Source organism: Pituophis catenifer, unplaced genomic scaffold, assembly GCF_029215685.1.
Source record: "Pituophis catenifer annectens isolate HBS135680 unplaced genomic scaffold, rPitCat1.0.hap2 SCAF_2, whole genome shotgun sequence".
In the NCBI taxonomy this organism is placed as follows: domain Eukaryota; kingdom Metazoa; phylum Chordata; class Lepidosauria; order Squamata; family Colubridae; genus Pituophis; species Pituophis catenifer.
Window position 1 is genome coordinate 91,176,056 of NW_027256882.1, and position 21,539 is coordinate 91,197,594.

General features: G+C 37.9%; 1 protein-coding gene across 1 annotated transcript; it reads right to left on the bottom strand.

The window, feature by feature from the left end:
* Positions 1-382: 382 nt before the first annotated feature.
* Positions 383-19,399, bottom strand: HRH2 (histamine receptor H2). Its single transcript, XM_070933808.1, has 2 exons — positions 18,315-19,399; positions 383-987 (listed from the first exon to the last, which is right to left on the bottom strand). The coding sequence occupies exons 1-2, from the start codon at positions 19,397-19,399 to the stop codon at positions 801-803; spliced, it is 1,272 nt and encodes a 423-aa protein (XP_070789909.1). The 3' UTR covers positions 383-800.
* Positions 19,400-21,539: the final 2,140 nt, after the last annotated feature.

The following is a 21,539-nucleotide window of genomic DNA, read 5'->3' on the forward strand; positions in this document are numbered from 1 at the left end:
GACATATTTTCACCAGTTGGGTTCTTTTTCAGTGTTTTTAAATACACAAAACACAATATTTCGTTAATGAAAACAACTGAGTCTATTAAATATTCAAAATTTTCTTTTTTTAGTTTAATGTATTTTATGTATTTGTATTTGACACCTGTGTTCTAGAGGGTCTAAATGAAAGAAATATTTCCAAGATATGCATTGTTCTTACTTCAGAAAAGTAAACAATAGGAAGAGCTTCTACTGTCATGAATATGTAAATGAAAGCAGTGGCTCTTCTACCTCTTTGCTTTACCCAAACCCATCCTTCTTTTCCCACCTTATTCCTTGAACTCCTGGTTTTCAAAATCTCTGTTATTTGAACTATATTTGACATGCAAGGCATTCATGACCTTTGTAGATTAGGTCAAAGAAAAAGATGAATAGTTGATGGCATCTTAAAAGTGAATTATCAGAAATATTATGATAATATGGTTGTCAGAGAATACAGGCCCAGGATTAATTTAATATTGTAGAGAGAAAATTCTGCAGTCTCCAGTGAAGCCAGTATTTCTTCCTTCTACCCATGCATTTCTTCTTGGTTAGAAATGAGTTTAACAAAACGGTAGGATGTAGATGAAAGATTTTTTTTTCCACAGAGTTTGGATATTGAGAAATTCCTCTTCATCTTCTTCCACATGTGTGACATGGCAGAGTCAACTGTTATTACAGGAAACGTCATTCAACAATGGAACACAAGAACTTCCAATCCATCTTTGCTTCGTCATTCACATACATTGTGAATACAATCCCATGAAAAACCTGCTGGTTTAAGAGAAGACACAATAGATAACAGTATGGGGTGCAGAGTGCTGCTCTATGTTCTGTCCACTTGCTGTTGGTTTCTCAAACACCGGGATCCACACGTTCCTCTTGGGTAGAACTTTGGCCAACCAAAGACTTCGACAGATGGGCAGGATAGTAGAATTTGAGGTATCACATGGCGGGTTCTGATTCCTAGAAGGGAGAAACAAAACCCAATTACAGATATATGACTGAAGGTAATTCTCAATAATTTTCACGTTTTTGTTTTAATGGTCCCATTTTCCAGAGTCTCTTCCTAGATCATATGTTTATTAATAAGAGGTGTGATACAGGCATTCTGAACTATAATTTAGCACCTCTTTACAGCTTTAGTTCTGTTTTATCTCCATTATATATGCTAATGAATCCCACATTAACATCCAGTTATTAATTTTTCCCATTTAAACATTCATACCCGAAAATATTCTTTTTATCCTGGCTTATACATGGAATATAAAATAATCTCCTGGGAATTTATTTGTGACCCCTAATGTCTTCCCAGTTTCTGTATTTATGAGACGATATTACAGTATTGTTGTCATGATCTTCACCATCATTTCCGCCAACCAATTATTTATTCTTTATACAGTAGATTTACTTTAATTTAATATAATTTTGTGATTGTCTAGGAATTGACATTCACCAATTAATTTAATTGACAAATGAACTGAAAGAAATGCAAACATATGTTTTTTTGCCCTATACCGGTCACTATCTAAGTTTTTGGTGACATGAGCCTCTGCTATATTGCTAAAAGCTGTGTAAATGTGATGGATGGATGGATGAATGAATGAATGAATGAATGAATAGCTCTCTGTCTGATGTAAGTTATTCCATGCTATGAGGCTGCCTGAATTGTTTTCAAATATCACTTTTGGATTGCTCTCTTAAATAAGGAGGTTAATCATAATTTAATGAAGCATTTCACTTACAAACTTTCTCAAGTGAAGCAGAATTTATGGAAATTTTTAATCAGAGTTAAGGAGAAGAGACCAACAGTTCCCTCTAGGATGACCAATTTCATATATCTCTATTTATGGGGTCAGGCATGTCAAGTAGCAAACAAACAAGCTTCAGAGTTTGTAATAAAAACCTTGTATAAGAAAGAGGCTTATATAAAAAAGCTTATGAAAAATGGAACTACTTCACAGATGCTATGCACCAGTTGTGATTTGTAGCAAATCTAAAAAAAACAAAACCAAATCATAGAGGAAATGAAACAACAAGAACAAAAAGTGGAAAAGTAAAAATTCATTTTTTTAACGTTCAAAGTTGAAACTACTCTTTGTTACGGATGGCCCATTAAAAATAAATAAATATATACAAATCCCATCTCTGCCTCAGGGAACTACTCAGAATACACAGAAGAATAAAGAAAACCCTGATGACCATCATTCATTTTTAATGATGGGTTATTTGCAAAAGTTTCACACCCCTCAAGTGTGTTTATTGCTAGGCCTGCTTAGAAACATGAAAGGAAACAACTATAAATCAATCTGATGAAATAGTTCAATTTGTAGCTAAACCACATATTAGCTGTTTTATTGTTTGCAAAAAAAAAAAAAAAAACTTTAATACTTTTCTTCCTTTGCACCCACTTTTTCTAAGAAGATCATTAAAGGCAAAAATGTTGTTTTGCTTAAAAGCAACATGACATACTTTCCAGCAGTTGATCTCTGGCACAGAGATTTTGTGATCAGTTTCAATTTCATGCCTTGGAAATTTTCAAAAACCACAGAGCAGAGGAGAACTTTTCATTGAAATGAATCATAAATATGTATCTTTAGTTGAGTTTTAAATAAGGTTCTCTTTCTGGGTAGTATGCAACAGATATATCGGAAAAATTTATATCTGTATTCTCCGAATGTTTCAAGAGCATTCAAGCATGCTCGTTTCTATATTTTTATTTAAGAGATACTTGCCCAGAAGAATCATGTGAATTTAACATCTTTATTTTTTTTTAAATTTATTTTGATTTATATGCTGCTTTTCTCTGGAGACTCAGGGCGGCTTACAAGGCGTTAAGCAATAGCCTTCATATTTTTGTATATTTTATACAAAGTCAGCTTATTGCCCCCACAAACCGGGTCCTCATTTTACCTACCTTAGAAAGGATGGAAGGCTGAGTCAACCTTGAGCCTGGTGAGAATTGAACTCGCAATAATTGCAGGCAGCTGGAAGCTAAATACTACCTTTAACAGTAGCATTAGTCTGCTGCGCCACTCAGGTTCCTCTGAGTGGTGCAGCAGACTAATAAGGTACCTGTGCATATGACTGCCATGATTTGCACAGACTACATGTTGGAAACGATACAGTTGTGCTGATTCACATTGATATATTTTACCATAAGTCTTGCTTCTTCATAATCCGGGAATCCCCCACGCCCCACGCCACCTCCAAATGTCTCCAACAGATACTCTGAGATTAGTTGGAGAACCCTGCTTATATTTCCACTAGTAAGTTTGGCTCACACTGTGGTAGTCAGCAGTAGGATCTTCTCATTAACGTATGGAAATTTCTCCCCAAGCCTGCTTGCCTGACTCCTCACTGTCTTTTCCCAGAAAAGAACTGAAGTCCTTTTCAATCCGTTGATGAGATGAAAATAACTACTCCAGGCCCAGGCAGACTTTAAGTTTTCCTGTTACTTATTTCATTTTCCTCTGCTTAAAATGAACTCAATTTTAACATTTCTATTTATTGTTTTTAAGCATGCTGGTTTAATTTCAGGCCCCTCCCTCCCCTTTCTGGGTAAACTACTGTGGCTCCTTTGGGAAATACATTAGTAAGCCTTAACAATCTACCCCTCCCTTTATTAAGCCATCAATATGACCCATTAAACATGACTGATGATGCTAATAACAAAACTCTTTCCATCTTCAGAATGAGAAGCCCTTCCCTACTAAAACCAATTTAAAATGTGCTTATTCACTATAGGACTTTATATCTGAGTCTCCTTCCCAGCTTTTGTGGTATGTCTTTTGACAGCAGATACAGTGTCTCTAATATTTGTTTTCCTTCTGTTCAATCATGTCTCATTCTCTGAGATTTCCTGGACAAATCTCTGCAGTTTTCTTGACATGGTTTTTCAGAAGTAGCTTGCCATTACTTCCTTCCTACGGCTGAGAGAGAATGACTGGACCAAGGTCACCCATCTGTCTTTATATCTATATCTCTATACCTATATCACAAACATATATCACACGAAATACTCAGCTAATGTTGAAACCGATACAGGAACAAAACAGTCAAATTATCCTTGTGCTATTGAAGGGGCTTCCCTGATGCGAAGCCGAATGTGTCATTGCTCTTTCTCTTCAGGCAAATGGCTTGAATCAAAGTCAAAACAGAGGGCTACCCAAAGCTGGATGTAAACTAGACTCTTGAGAAATTCCTTCTGAATCTTGGACTTTTTGAAATGTGAAGGATATTTCCCAAAAGAAAGCTAATGGTCTGGGGAACAGACCTAAGCTGGCCACAGGAATGAGAGTTACAGGCTGGTCAAGCAGCTGGTTATGTTCAAAAGTTCCACTTTTGCCCACGATGGTCTCATTTTTTATTCAAAAGCTGTCACTCAGCCATTACTGTTATCCTGTTGCTTTTGCATTTCTGTGATGAATGCGGTCAAAAGGTTGCTACCGACTGTGACATTGATACGGTGAGGTCAAGTACCACTTGCATAAAAATCTATCTTTCAAGGCTGAAATGGTGGCAAATGATTTACTACATCTGCTAGTTTTTTTTTTTAACATGGGCTTCCAGAAAGCATATCCCTCAAAAACAGCTGCTGATAGCAGTACAGTCTTAAGTCTCCCTTCCCCACAATGGCAGGGATTTTATTTGCATGAGATCTTGTGCAAAGCTACAACTGCCTCGTGTAGAACCAGCACAACAATTGTATCTGGCTTTTAACAGCAAGGTGACCTCTGTTTTTTAATCCCTGTGACACTGTCAATAAAACTGAAGCAGAACAGAAAGATCATGTTATCAGGGTTGTGGGACTATATGCAGAGGTGATTCTGACCTTATTTTGTTAAACCCTGCCCAGGTTTTCCAGGCTCCCAGCAAATAACATCTTGATTAAATTCTGAATAACTGAATTTTCAGGTGTTGACTCAGGTTCCACCATTATTATGAATAAGATCCAGAAGCAACTCTTAGCTTGCATCATTGGGATTTTTTGCAGAGATTGAATGCCAATTGTATTTTGGATTTGCTAAAAGGTTGAGGTTGCCCCCAAATGTGACAAATGATATTCTAAAACAAACAAACAAACAAACAAACGAACGAACAAACAAACAAACAAACAAACAAACAAACCCAGCTAGTGAAACACTCTGAGATGGCTCTTAAACAGCCTAGCAAGACCACATGAGTTGGTGAAAGGACTGAAGAAGAACATTAATAGTCCCAAGGGTGCTTTTCCAAAAGGCAACTGGATTTTCTTGGGATTTTCCTTGAAGATATTTCACTTCTAATCCAAGAAACTTCTTCAGTTCAAAACTGAAGAAGCTTCTTGGATGAGGAGCAAAATATCTTCAAATTAAAAACTAAGAAAACCCAGTTGCCTTTTGGAAAAGCACCCTTGGACAACCATGGCCTGGATGACTGAAGCTCTCGATAGACAAGAACACGGATACTTGTGCAACAACAACTATAAAAGAAGTAGGAAGCAGATGTTCAACAAGAAATGTCAAAGAGGAATTTCCTACCCATAGCAATGCAGCTGAACCAAACAGGCATACAGATCTATGCTTTCTGAAAGGAGACTTCAACGGATGGGGAGTATATTAAAAGGAGAAAGCAGGATTGCCATTCAGTTATAAAGTAAAGCAAGTAATAAAAATTATTCTTGATAATATCAAATAACATTGTGATATTCTTTCAGTACCTCTCATTCAACAGAAAAAGAATAGTAAATTTGGGGAGAAGTAGTTCCTTGTCAAGCAGCTAATTATTTATTATTTGTTTTCCCAAAGCCTGATTTCCAACATTTGTTAGTCTGGATTTTTGAGTTCCTTTTTAGGGATGAAATGTATGTACCATGTGGTAGAAAAAAAGAAGGGACATTTTAAAAGATTTTTAAAATACTTCTCCACAAATTTAATTCCTTTCCCACTTCACTGACAGCAAATCGGAACACATGATAGCAGTGTTCCAATATCTCAGGGATTGCCACAAAGAAGAGGGAGTCAAACTGTTAATCAAAGCACCTGAGGGTAGAATAAGAAGCAATGGGTGGAAACTAATCAAGGAGAGAAGCAATTTAAAACTAAGGAGAAATTTCCTGACAGAACAATTAATAAGTGGAACAACTTGCCTGCAGAAGTTGTGAATGCTCCAACACTAGAAATTTTTAAGAAGATATTGGACAACCATTTGTCTGAAGTGGTGTAGGGTTTCCTGCCTGGGCAGGGGGTTGGACTAGAATACCTCCAAGGTCCCTTCCAACTCTGTTATTCTATTCTAAATCCTATTCCATTTCACTATTTTAGAACATTATCTTGATATTCATAATCCACAATTATGCATTCCAAAGACCCTGTTCCCAAATATTATGAAGACTACTACTGAAGTGCAAAAAATCAGAAAGATCGATCCCCCTCACTTGCAAAACTGCCACATTCCTAATTAAGGAAAGTACCCTGTGAAATAGTAAGATTTGGTGCATTCCAAGTTATAAATAATTCATCCTCTTACAGATGTCCAGCTGCACTACCCCTTAACAATTTTTGGGGAAGAAACTTCTGTCTAGATTTGCTGTTTGTGTCATAAAGCATTTTCTCTTCTAATGTAGAATACCTAATCTTTTCATATGATCAGTGTTTTTCATGTGATTTAGGGTTAAAAGCCCAGAAGTGGCTCTTTCGTCATGTGTTAGAAAGGAACTGAAAATTCATTGGGTTTGTCTGGGTCATGTTTCTGAAAATTGTATTTTCTGGAAGTGAAAAATAAAGGAACTCAGCATTGTAAGGAGAGAAAATGCTGTTAAATACAGATGGGCAGAGTGAATTTGATGGTCATTGAATTTAAGAAAATTGATAATAAAAAATTATCAGTTTCTGTTGAAGACAAACTAATATTACACTAATGTCTAAAACATTTTATACTCATACACATTCTCAGGCCTTCTAGAAGCCTTTTGGGCTTCAGATACAACTGGTTCAGCATTCCTTCCTATTGGACACCTTCTATACACACTTTAAGACGTGCATTATTACAATCTATACAATATTCACTGCTTGTCAAAAATGTATATTTAGCCTGAGCATAAACATACTATAAACAACCAATAGTAGTTAATAGAACGAAAGTCATGTCGTACACTTAAAGTACGAGCTCAGTGTAAATGTATGCTTATGTCTTATAAGCAACCAATAGCTACAGGTGATCTGCACATAGATGGAACCAAGGAAATCTTTGGCACAGAAGAATAAATGGGTGCAGGCAGTTCCTGAGTTAAGAATGTCTGACTTTCAGACACCCCCCTATTTATGAAAAAGCTGCCTGTTACTAAAAATTGCAGATGGCAATTTTTTCCCCTTAAGCTGATGAACCATCGAAGCCCCATAATTTTTTTATGTACTGTTGAAGCCACACATGTTTAATATACAGCTTGTTTTCAGCAGTTCATTGTGCAAAAGTACAAGTTTCAACCTACAGTACCTACAAATTACTGAGTTAAGGGCAGAATTAGGAATAAAAGTCATTCTTAAACTGGGTCTGTCTCTACCTGAAGCAGTGAACTGTTGATGTATGTTGCTTGCCTTTGGTTGAACTAACCCCTTTTTGACTGAAGACTTTCAATCAATTTGTCACATTATCTTAAATTGTTTAATTTAGGGTGGTATACTTCTATAAACTTCTAAACCCCACCTCCAAAATCAGATCTTGTGTCAGTTGGTCTTGCAAATTTCAAGTTTCTGCTCTAGTATCCAATATGTCCTAGAGCCAATGTTTTCAAAGCTGCTAACTTATTTTGTTTATAATTTTTCTTTTGAGCCTAATAAAGAAAAACAATCATCATGCTATTGCCCACATGGAGACAGTAATTAACAAATATATTACAGAGAGACTAATGTGGCCTGTCAGATATAAGGACCTGCAAAAATAAAAATAAAAATTGAAGATTACTGCATTCTACAATGTGACTTCCCAGATACTCACCTGAGGGACCCTAGATTTTCCCCAGAAGAAAATCTAAACTGTATCCTTCTGTTCTCAGTGGATTTTGGAAGAGGACAGTCAGAGTTTTGTCACAGTGACCACTCTTACTGGCCTGTCTGTAGTTTAAGGAAAAGGCCCAGAGCTGAAAAGGTTAAAATAAGAATGGGGTGGAGGGGGGAGAATGAGGGAGAACATTTGTCAATGAAATAGAATAATAATAGTTATAGAATATATTTGCTCCTATAATCTTCGGCTATTATTACCATACTTCAGCTGCTAAACTTGGTTTCATGAGCTCTGGTCTATGTCATTCAGTTCCAGACTCAAGAAGAACGAGTGAGGAAAATCAGAATCATAGATCAGAGCAGAACCGGTAATATAGTTATATCTGCAGGAAAAGTGAGTTTATTACTCCTCATTTCTGACAGGCCAAAGCAGCCATCTAAACATTGCCTCCAGGGTCAATCTGAACATATGAACCACAGACCTTGTCCTGTATAAACTGGTTGGGGAGGGAGATTAAAGGTGTGCAGCCTGTGTAAGAGGAAAGGGTTTTTGCTCTCCAATTGCTATGCATCAGCTATCTTTTTCTGAGAACATTTTGCACCTTCACAAGAGTTACTATTCGGATTATTGAGAATCAAAAAGGATGGACAATAAAAAGATTCAGCTTTCTCCTTCTTATCTAAATAATAAGAAGGAAGCAACAAGTAACAAATGCTGCCTCTGCAAAGAAGCTGAAGAAACAGTGGACCTTTAACTGCTACAAGAGGAACACACAAACCGAATACAAACAACGGCATGACAAAGTAGCAACAATGGTACATTGGAATATCTGCTAGAAATACCATCCGCCTGCAAGCAAGAACTGTTGGGACCATAAAATAGACAAAGTAATAGAAAATGAGGAAGCTATCCTGCTTAGTATGGAATTAGAGGAAGAACAAGAAAAGGAAACAGTGATTGCTTGGGCAAAAAGTTGTGGATATTCAGCTGAGCTTTATAGTTGGCAACAGTTATGGGAAAGGAACTATAAACTAACAATATCCACTGCATATTTATTTATTTATTTATTTATTTATTTATTTATTTATTTATTTATTTATTTATTTATTTATTATATTTCTATACCGCCTTTCTCCCGTAGGACTCAAGGCGGTGTACAGTCAAGAAAAATATAGACACACAAACATCATAAACTTGCTAATTAAAATTATTACTTAGTAAATAAAGAGAATCAATATAAAATGTTTTATAGATGGCATATGCCTCTGGAAAAATTGGCAAAAATGTTTAAAGACAAATCAGCTAAATGTTGGAAATGCCATCAAATACCAGGATCTTATTATCATATGTGGTGGACATGCCCAGAAGCTAGAGACTATTGGAGCAGTATTAAGACACGGCTAGAAAAAATGATCCAACAATATATTGATTTAAAACCTGAGCTGTTCCTATTGGGTATACTACCAGAGAAAATTAGTAAAGAAAATATATACTTGATTATACATATAATAACGGCAGCGAGGATAGTATTTGCACAAAGATGGAAAGCAGAGAAAATCCCTTTGGAAGGGGAAGTAATTAAAAATATCTTAGATTGTGCAGAAATGAACAGATTAACTTTGATGATTAAAGAGAGAGAGGATATGGACTATTATAAGGTATGGGGGAAATTTTATGATTGGTTAAAAAGAGATATAGATAAAGATTGTGATAATTAAATAAGGAGAATATTATATTAAATGTATTGTAATTTTGGGGAAATATCTCAACAGAGAAATGGAAACTATCAAGGAGAAATGAAGATAGGAGGAGTAATAAAAAGAAGAAGAAGTCACCAAAGAAACACTGAGAAGACACATTGAAGGATTGATGTATTATGTGTTTGTTTGTTTTAAAAAATAATAAAAAAACTTTTATATATAAAAAAGAAAATGAGGAAGCTAAAGTGCCCTGGAACTTTAGAATTCAAACATACAAATACCTGCCATATAACATCTTATACTTAACAATTGTTGGTAAAAAAAAAACCAAAAAAGTTTGGATAGTGGATATTGTAATATATGGAAACTGCAGAATAGAAGATAAAGAACTGGAGAAAAAAATCACAAAATACAAAGACCTGCAGATAGAAGTAGAATGACCTTGTCAGAGGAAAACAAAGATTGCCATTTACTATTACCAATAATGATATTGTACCTTGGGTGCAACCCCAAAACATCTGGAACAACACTTGAATACCATTGGTATTGAAAAAAATCAAAATCAGTCAATTGCTAAAAGCAGCTTTACTTGGAAGAGCTTACATCCTACGATGACACTTTTAAGACCATCAGAGAATGACACCTGCCTATCCCATGTCCTTGGGAAGAGTTTGATAGTGTGGATAAAAATGCCAAATCCTGTCTAAATTCCTGGCTGACTGTGCAACCATAATAATAACAACAGTAATATATTACAAACACTTTTTTTTTATTTGATTCATATGCCGCCCTTCTCCGGAGACTCAGGGCGGCTTACAATGCATTAAGCAATAGCCTTCATACTTTTGTATATTTATACAAAGTCAGCTTATTGCCCCCACAAACTGGGTCCTCAATTTACCTACCTTAGAAAGGATGGAAGGCTGAGTCAACCTTGAGCCTGGCGGGATTCGATCTTACTTTAATTGCAGACAGCTGGTATTAAATTACAGAGCTCTGTCTGTTGAGCTATCCACTTATAACAAGACTTGGAACTGGATATCAAGTCCTAGGTGGAGTAGTTAGAGAAACTAGGTGTGCTTAGTTTGGAGAAGTAAAATTAACCATTTTTACTTCTCTAAAATAAAGAGCTTAGTTTGGGGAAGAGAGGGCATGTTCCAGATATAAAAAAGCCTTACAGAGTAGGGAATAAATGTACTCTCTGTTGTCTTGAAAGGTATGGCCAGAACCAATGGGCTGAACCTGTGGGGAAGTAGATTCAGGTAATATATCATAGCTGTCAACCAGTGGGAAAAAAAACTGCCTCTTGAAATGTATGTTCCTTCACTGGAGGTTTTCAAAAATATGTTGGACAGTTTATGAAATGCTTTAGCAGATCCTGCATTGTTCAAGGAATTGAACGAGATGACTCCCAACTTTATAATTCTATGAAAACAATAGATGTGAAATTGGAGGACATGAAGCTTTGACAATTAAATCAAGTTATAGACTCTGATTGCTGCTTAAAAATGCAGATTATCATACTCAACTTCATACTAGCTCATTTTGTTTCTGAAAATTAAATATGAATATGCCTTTGGAATAAAAAATATTTGCCATTTCCATTGCTTTTTCTTCAGACATCTCTGTGGATATTTCAATATTATTCTTGTAAATCCTAGAATAACCAACTATGGATTGCTAAAATCAAATCTCAAGAAGTATGAAGCCTTCACAAAGAGGGCAGAAGAAAAAAACTGATTTGCATAAAATGGATTCATGATAATTTATATGTATATATAAATATACATTTTGGAGTGATTGCTAACTATTAAATAGAAACATGGTACATCTCCTTGTTGTTCAGTAAAAAGATCAAAACACCTCCCCACCAGCAATCAACACCCAGATAAGAAACACTAAGCTTAACATCAGATCAACAATCAAGAAGTAAACAATATCCCAATCAAAGAACTGACAAACAAGCCAACGGTAAACAGGCCAACCCCCCAGCACCCAGCACCCAACACCAAGACTACTTCCGTCAAGATTGACAGGACACACCATTGCATACATTGGCGGCAAACCCTTCTCCCTACTGTCTATGGAGAATGTCAGTCATACAGGTCATGGTTGTCCCAAAGGAGCTTTTTTCAAGAGGAAACTGGATTTTCTTTATTTTGCTTCTCATCCAAGAGAACTGAAGAAGCTTCTGGGATAAGAAATGAATGTCTTCAAGGAAAAACAAAGAAAGTCCAATTGCTTCTTGAAAAAAATCACCTTTGGGACCTTCTCCCTACTAGCACTGATGATGTCACCTATTTTGCGTAATGAAACACCTGCAAGAAAACAACCAAGCTCAAAGAGGACCCCTCATTTTAACTCTGAACTACAAACATTCTCCTTTATTGGAGAGAGCTTTTCAGTAATTTCTAAAAAGTACTACCCCTTCCAAAGATGAGGTTTGCTCATGATGTTTCCCTCAGGGTTTAACGGAAATCGAGAAACAGGATAGCTGGAGAAATGACTGTACAGTGAAATGTAGGGGCATACACCTCCCAGCTACATAAAAATGTAGCAACATCTACTCTTCCAATGAAAAGGTATACAAAATTCTCTTCTTTGAAATAATTCCTAAAGCAAATCCATTTTCATATCCAATTGAACAGCATTTAGTTAAACAAAAATAAAAAAATAAAAAAAATCAAGTTTTTTTTCCCACTGTTGAATTTAAATAATTTGTGCTGATAAACAGTATGCTTTTAATGAAGTGTTTATTGAATAAAGATGCTGTGGAAAGTGAACTAGAATAATGCAGATCTAAGATCAATAACTTTAATAAAAGCAGGGACTGTTATTAAAGGCATTAAGAATCTATATTCCCATAAAGTTCTGGTAATGACAGGAATGATCAATCCAGTCTTGCATTAGACCAGATGTGTCAAACTGCATTTCTTCAAGGCTGGATCAGCATAGTAGTTCTCCTGCGTGGGCCGGGGTATGTGTGAAGGTGGAGAGTGGGGAGGAGACAGGATGGACGACTCCTGCAGAACTTTGCTGACCAAAACAGGCCATCGGGGGGGGGGGGGGCACATTTTCAGTCTCCATGGCCTCCAGCAGCATTCTGCCAGCCGAAAATGGGGTGTGCGGAGGACCCATGAGGCCACTGCATGGCCTGTTTTTAGCCTCCCCAGCCTGCAGCAGCACTCTGCTGGTGGGGACCGTTTTTGTCGACAAGAATCCAAAGGATAATAACTCAATTCTGAGGCACAGTATTTCAGATAACCGTAATCTTACTGTGGTTGGCAGAATGCCCAGAAGCAATTTGCAGAAAACTGACAAGAGAGAAACAAGAGCCGAATCAAACATTTCTGGAATCAAGACGTGAAGGAATATGAATGAAGTTGTTTCCTGCAAATTGCATCAGTCATCGTCCTTCCTTAAATAGGCTAAGGGAGTGGCCAATTAATACCAAACCTTACTCTCGAGGAGACCATCTCCTGAGGAGCCACTCCTGCCTTTTAACAGCTCTGTGCACTTGTGCATCGAGAAGAGGCTCCTCCTCTTCTTCCTCTTCACTTATGGAAGCTTCTGGAGGTTCTGAAGGCCCTGGCTGAATCCCCGCTTCTGACACCACATCTTCTCCAGCCTCCTCATTGTCTGACTCGAGCGCCAGCTGCACAGGCTGCTGGCGCAGCACACCAGCCTCCTTGTTGTCGGAATCAGCTACTAACTGCACAGGCCGCTGAAAGGCCACAACAATCTGGCTGTTTCCCTGGACATTACATAGGGGTAAAGTGTAAAGATTTGGGGGCTGACAGATGATGTGGAATTTGAATTCTTTTGTCTTTATTGAACAGCAAGGAAAGATTTCGAAAAGGAGAGACTACAGGGAAGCTATTTTTTAAAAAAACAATCCCCACTCTTAAAACCAAAATCACAGGATTTCTGCTCTAGACAGTTGGCTTTTTGGTGCAGATCCACATTTCAATAATAAAATACTATATAAGAGTAATCCTCGACCCCTGCAGCTAGCAGGGCCATAAGAAGAACCCAGTTAGCTGTGCTTACAACTGTGTATAATGACACATTTTATTTTATTCCATTAAATGAGCCACTCTGAACACAGCATACTGCCCATTTCTATCAGCTATAAGTATGCTTGAGTTCATTCTATATCTATATAATAAAAGCACAGCTGCTCTTTGTTTGGATATGTACCGCTTCAGTTCTTTTTTTTTTTTTTTGGTAAAATGGATCTGTGAAAGACAGATAACAGCATTGTGTCCAGATTGTCAGAGGCATTGTTTTCAAGAGAAAAATACAACAAAATGTTAGCTAGATAAAAGATTTGCCCTTGACATGTGAAGATTTTCATATGTCAAAAATAATTCCCGTTCTTCACTGCGGTGGTGAATGGTTGAACCATTCTGTGAAGACAAGCCAGCTCTATGGTAACCTGAACATGGTGCCTAGAGCAAAAGATCTGTACATCACGGACATAGATGTCCATAATATTTTTAGCTTTTCCCTTATCACAGCTTCTTTTAGATAAAAACAATTCAGCAAATAACTGGCTTTAATTTCTAAAGCAAAGCAAGCATCCCAACACGGCCAGGTTTTGCATGGCAAATGAAGAGTGATGATCACCATGGCATTAAGCAACATCTGGACCAGGGGTAAAATGCTCCCGGTTTGGACTGGATCGCCTGATCCGGTAGCGATGGAGGCGGGTGGTTCGGAGAACCGGTAGCAAAAATCCCTGCCACCCCCCCCATGCCCAGCTGAGCTGCACAATTATCAGAGGCTTTTTTTTTTTTTTTACTTTTAAAAGCATTTTTTCTACAACCTCTTCGGCCAAATAATGCTTTTAAAAGTAAAAAAAAAAAAAAGCCTCTGATGATCACGCGGCTCAGCTGGGATCATCAAAGGCTTTTAAAAGAAAAAAAACCCCTTTTTTTCTTTTAAATGCCTCTGATGATCCAAGCTGAGTTGCCTGATTGGCAGAGCTTGGATCGTCAGAGGCATTTAAAAGAAAAAAAGGGTTTTTTTTCCTTTTAAATGCCTCTGACGATCCAAGCTGAGTTGCCTGATCTGCAGGGGTTTTTTAAAAACTCAGCTTGGATCTCAACTCGTTGAGTTTTTAAAAACTCAACTCAGCTTGGATCGTCAGAGCTTTTGAAAGCATTTTTTTACAACTTCTTCGCTGAAGAGGTTGAAGAAAAAATGGTTTTAAAAGTAAAAAAAAAAAATTGGCTACGCCTACCCAGTCACATTACCCACCCCACCAAGCCACGCCCACAGAACCGGTAGTAACAAATTTTAGATTTCACCACTGATCTGGACCCATTCTGGTAGCTAGAACCGAAAGCATCTGCAGAACATAAGAAGTATTTTTGGCCTTTCTGTTTAAGATCAAGCAGCAGAATAAATTTCTTGACATTGCCTGAAACCTGATAGTAAAATAAGAGCTAGCTGCCAAATGGAAAGTTTCTATAGAGTGAAGCTGTAGTGTTCTGATCCAGTAATATCTCTTTGAAGAATCTGAAATTTCTAAATGCTTCTGGGAAGCAACATTCCCACTTCTTCTTTTTCTAGATCTTTAGAAATGCAATCTCTCTAGAATCAAAATAAGCTGAACTGCCTATATTGTTTTTAGATGCTTATTTAACTAGGAGACTAAGAATTGAAATGCTTCACTTGCTCTTTTTAATTAATCACTTTAGGATGTTTCCTCTTTTTTTAAATAACTTACAAAATAGTTTTGAATAGGTCAGAAAAATGGACTGAAAAATCCAAAATGAATTTTAAGAGAGATATGTCTATATTTTTCGCTTATGAAATAAAAGGCCTAGATTTTGAAACATAGCTAATAAGAAACTGAGTTAGCAGTTTCATGCAGCTGCAAAAAAGCAGAAGCAATTTTAAGTTGTATCAGAAAATATAAAACATAGAAAACAATTGTTCTATGTGGGTCAGTGGACCACAACTCCCATAATTCCCCAGCCAACACTGGCCTGGGAACCACACTGTAAGTAGGATAGAGAAAAAAATAGAACAGATTCAGGGTATCCACGAGGAATGTCAGAGGACTATGTAGGGAACTGAAGAAATTGGGAGTGGTAAGACTCAACGAGAGAATACTCACAGAGGATATAATAACTTTTTTTCATATACAAAAGGAGGCCAAGTTTTTTTATCTATTATTTCAATGTGTAGGATAAGGACTCCTGGTTTTCAATTACAGAAAGAGAAATTCTTACTGAATACTATAAAGTCCTCCTAGTGGAAAGAGTAGTTAAGTAAGGGAACTAGTAGTCACCCAACAGTGGTGGAATTCTCTTCAATGGATGTGTTTCTGGAAGGGCTGGTTAGCAATTGGTTGGAATGCTTTAATTTGAATTCTGTACTGGGTAGGTGAGGAGGAAATCAGATGGTCTAGAAAACAACTAGCAAACAGGAAAGCCCATGGTGGTGGAGCAATTAAAGGAACCATAAAGTTTGTGGCAGCTCTCTGACAACAATTGTGGAAAAAAACAGCATGACTCAGAACTGGAAAAGGTTGATCTATTTCCCACTTCCTAGAGAGGGAGATTTAAAGAAAACATATGATCATCTAGCTAATTTAGAGAAACAGCAAGAGAATATTAAAAATAGCTCTACTTTTTGTAGACAACTTCAAAAGTTTTGATAGTCTTTATCATTCAGGTCTTTGGAAGTCTCTCAAAGCAGTGGATATGTCACAACATCTGACTTTTTTTCTTTTTTTTAAAAAAATAAGAAATACTTACAATGACCAGGAAGGCACAGTGAGACAGAATTTCCCTACTCTGTCACTACCCTTTCATGGTGCTTGGAGGTTGTTGGGACCTGGATGGGGGACAACAGAATTCGAATGAACTATGGCAAGACTGAATGGCTTTGGGCACATGGAACTTCGGGATCTGGGTTTTTGTCATTCTTGGTTCTGGATGATATTGCATTAGGGGTTCAGACCCAGTTTGTAATTTAGGGGTTCTCCTGGACTCATGTCTCCTGATCAAAGAGCAGGTGGTAGGTATAATTGAGAGAGTTTTGTACCAGTTGCAACTTTTCCTGGCTCATGACTCAGTTACTCAAGTCCTAGTCACCTCTCGGCTGGACTATTGCAATGTGCTCTATATGGGGATATCCTTGAAATCCATTTGGAAGTTTCAACTGGTGCAAAGTGTGGCAGTGAGAGAGGAATTTGGGACCCCTAATACGGCCCATATTACACCTCTGCTCCGTGAACTTCACTGGCTACTGGTCTGCTTCTGAGTAGAGTTCAAGATTTTTGGTTACGACCTTTACATCCTTAATTACATAGGTCCAGACTACATGATGAACCATTTTGTTCGACTAGGACAAGCCTGTCCTACTTGTGCCAGCAGAAAGGCCCTTTTGGGATCTAGAAAAAAAGCCTTCTCTGCCATGGTGCCTGCCCTTTAGAACAGGGGTCTTCAACTTTGGCAATTTTAAGACCTGTGGACTTCAATTCCCAGAATTCCTCAGCCACCTGAGGAATGGCTGAGGAATTCTGGGAGTTGAAGTCCACAGGTCTTAAAGTGGCCAAGGTTGGAGACCCCTGCTTTAGAATATCCTCCTCTCTGGTAAGATCTGCCCCCAATTGTCCTATCCTTCCACAGGAGCCTGAAGACCTGACTTTGCCAGTTGGCCTGGGGACCAAATAGGGAAGTTCCACAGTGGAGGTGGCTGTTGGATTGATAGCAGACACCCTCCCCTCTCTCGCTCTCTGCTCTTCACCCAGCCATCTTTTTGTTATCATGTTGATGTATTCATGTTTTCATCTCCGTTGTTTATTTTATTATTCCATTATTTTACTTGTGTTTTGTTTCCACTCTTTCCATTTCTTCCTTTTTATTGTTGTAAGTCCCCTAGAGTATCCCCATGGTGAGATAGGCAGCAAATACATTTAACAACTAAACGAACAAAAATAAATAATTTGATAACCCAGAATGGTTTACCACTGGAAAAGGACTGATTCTATTGCTATACTTGTTCAATTTCTATACTGAATATATCATATGGGCTTTGGGTCCAGAAGAGGAATAATCAGTGGAAACAATGTCAAAATTGAGATAGATAGACATCATACATTGGTTGCAGAAACTGAGAATGACTTAAGACCAGTCATTTTAAAAGCAAAGAGAAACAAAACCAGGAGAGTGAAAAGGCAGGCTTTCCTTGAATGTTAAGAAAACAAGTTATGTCAGGTGGAAAAGATGAGCAATTTAAGATGAGCAAAGTGACAATAGTTGATAATTACGAGATTAAACAAGATGACCGATACTGGGGGAAGGTGAGGGGAAATCTTATAGGAGAAGGCAGTATTTGTGAGACAGAGCCCTCATGGACAACTTCCCAGATAGGGTGTTGCCATTTCTTTTGGACAGCTTGCTTGGGAGGTACTCTAGGTTTAGGCAATTTAAAACTACCCAAGGACAAATCTAGCTGACCAGATTGCAGTTTAAAGGTCACACTGCTTTCCCCAAAGGGTAACAATTCCTTCTGACATTAAACAGGACGCAAAAGTTTTCTTCTGTCTCTAATGCAACCTCAGTAATAATTCAGCCTTTCAGAGAACGTTACCTTTTTATGGTTTCTTTGATTAGAGGCATCGCCTTCCCATTCATTGTATGTGTCTCTAGATGTTTGTTTTCATATAGATTTGTCATCAGATTGCAGGTCTTGTCTCTCATCTCATGTGATAGAGAAGTTTCTCTGGCATCTGGTCTTATTCGCCGACATTTGAGCAACCTCTGATAAGCTGTCCGGAAGTCCCTATTCAGCGCAGCATACAAAATGGGGTTCAGAGCTGAGTTGGCATAACCCAGCCATAAGACAACAGTCAGCAGTGGGTCACATACTGCACCCATCACACCTCGGTATGTGAACACAGTAAAATAGGGAAACCAGCATATTATGAAGGCTCCCATCACAGCTGCAAGGGTCACAGTGGCCTTGTGTTCTTTCACTGTGGGCAATATAGTTCTGTCGGTCTTGCAACAAGTGCTGTTGTTGATCCTCTTAGCTTGTTCCCTGGCTATTTTAAATATCCGGTAGTAGGTGATGCACATGATAATTAAGGGGAGGTAGAAAGTTAGCAAGCCATCCACCAGAACATATGTTGCATTGACCTCCAATTTGCACTCTTGCTTCCCGTTCAATTGATTCTGGTTCTGGATAGTTGTGTCATTGGTATTCCATCCCAAACTGATGGGTAAAAAAGAAACCATAAGGGACACTACCCAGATAAGAATCAAAGCTACAATGACTCGTAAAGGAGTGACCACAGTGGTGTAGCGGAGGGGTGCTGTAATAGCATAATAGCGATCCAGGCTAATGACGAAGAGATTGAGAATGGAAGCAGTGCATAGCATGACATCCAAGCTAATGTAGACATTGCAGAAAGTAATGTTCATGAGCCACTCATGGGAGGAGATCTCATAGAGGGCTGAGAAGGGTAAGACCAGTAGGCCTAGTAGCAGGTCTGTAAAGGCCAACGAGACGATGAAACAATTAGTTAGGCTGCGAAGCCTTCGACTGAGATAGACAGCCAAGCATACCATCACATTACCACACACAGTCACAACAATGAGAACTGTGAGAGCAGTTCCAATCAGCACCTTTTCCAAAAGGCCGAGAGAACCATCTGTAATGTTTGTGGAATTCATGCTGGCTTCACAAAGTAATATCACTTTTCCTCCATGCAGACTCCCGTGACAGCTGCCACACAGAAACTTAGGAAGAATCCAGTCCAACTATTTTCTTTCACCCATCTCACAATCGGTTCCCATGTTAACAACCAATGGGATAGTATCAGCTGGTTCTGAATGATTGGCTAACAATCAGATGCCTTCTCCCATTATGTAGCTATGAGCACAGTGAAACAAATTGAATCCTGCTCATTTTTCCCCAGAGGAATCTTTGCTTGGTTCATAGTTACAAAAAAGACTGGAACATTCACTAATAATGTTCTTATAAATGCATGATGATTTTGAGAGAATAGTTGATCATTATTTATCAGTCCATGATGGCTAAATGAAATATCCACATTTAGCGGCAGTAAACATCTGAGAACAAGCTACACAGAAAGGCGGCTGCTTTTACACATTGATTTGTAGATTTCCTGGAAGTATTTGTTTTGCTTCTGTTTAATCTGGCTGCAATAACAGCTCCTTTCTTTCTTCAGATTCCTTTGGTTTGGTTCGCAGCCGCTTGTTTTTCATCACTCACAAAAGTTTCTTCTTTTCAGTGAGATTATTAATGCAGCATATGTTGCTTGATTTTTTTAGTAACCAAATATTGCTCCATAGATCACATCAAAGAAGGACTAGAAAAGTCTTGGATGTTTAATTCTTTTTAGCAATGTTTCTATTTAAAATTCCTCAAAGTAAGTGGAAGTAGTTGAAGATTAGAAGGACATATTTCATGCCTTTCCTTGATAGAATCTGGAAGGAAGAATTAAGAATTAAGTGATTTAAACAGAAGACATAAAAATGCCTTATAATAAGTAGCTACACGTGTACAGATGAGTAAATGTATATACTTATTCATTTACACATGTCTCCATATATATTTATGTACGTGCATATAATACTGTACCAAAACTATCTGCTGAGTCTGGCAAAATTCTTTCTCTTTCAGGCTATTAAGGAGAAACATATTTTCAGGTAGAGAAATTTAGGAACCTCAGATATTATTTTAATTAAGAATGCCAGAAATTGAACACATGCAAAGTGGGAGATCCTTCCTAAATGGCCTGAGGTATATCTTAGGAATTTATTTTAATGAACATCTGGGTAATTATTTACAGGGATTTCAATTATTTCCTTAAAAACCTCAAGCCACTTCAGAGCTACTATTATCATCATTACTACTACTACTACTACTACTACTACTACTACTACTACTACTACTACTACCACATAGACAAATTAATAATTTACCCAGTCACTGTATGGTTTGAGAGACACTACATCAGTGTAGTTACTAACAGTTAACTCATCATTGGAAAGAAACAGTAGAAGAGATGGGGGGAAAAAGAACTCATGGTTTTCATTATTAAGCATGTGAAAATATAAATGCTTTTTAAAAATCAGGATCAGAATCTGCAGGGCAGGTAGATACGAAGGAAAAAAGGATGGCAGATTTCACAGAATCAGTGCAAAGATTTTGTATGTCTGGTTTAATATTTTTGTTTTTCTCTAGTGTTGGAAGAAATATCCTTTTGGGTTCAGTTCCAAGTGGGGAGAAGGACACCGAAAACATGGTGGCCGATTGGAAAGATGGTTTTTATTGGCGGACAGGACCACATGGTTTGAGGTCCTGGGCAAAAAAGGCACATGGAGTGGAGAGAGGAATATATTTATACACTCTCTTGGGCCCTGCCTTAGAGTTTCCTGTTCCTGTACAAGAAATGTATCCCATTGGCTGTCAGAGTCCCAGGGGGCAGGGGTCTTAGCTAACTTTGTAGGCTGATGTGTCCCAGGCTTGGTTGAGTCTTGCTGGGTGATGTAATCTTCCGAGGTGCCATGTAGTGAGATGGGTAGAAGGCTAATCCTATCATGTCCTGAGGGCTATATCTTAATCCCATCACTCTGGAGCTGAAGTGGAGGGGAGGGGGAGGGAGCTGCAGGAAGCTGCTTTGTCTCTCCTTTTCTCATCCAGGGAAATATATTATTCTGCCTCTTTAATATTTCCTAGAATATTCCATTCTTCTATGAGGGGGGGCGGGTGCTAACTTCCTATACTAGTGTGGAATGAAATTTCCAGGAAGGGTAGATTATTGGAAACAGACGTAGGCTGCCAAAT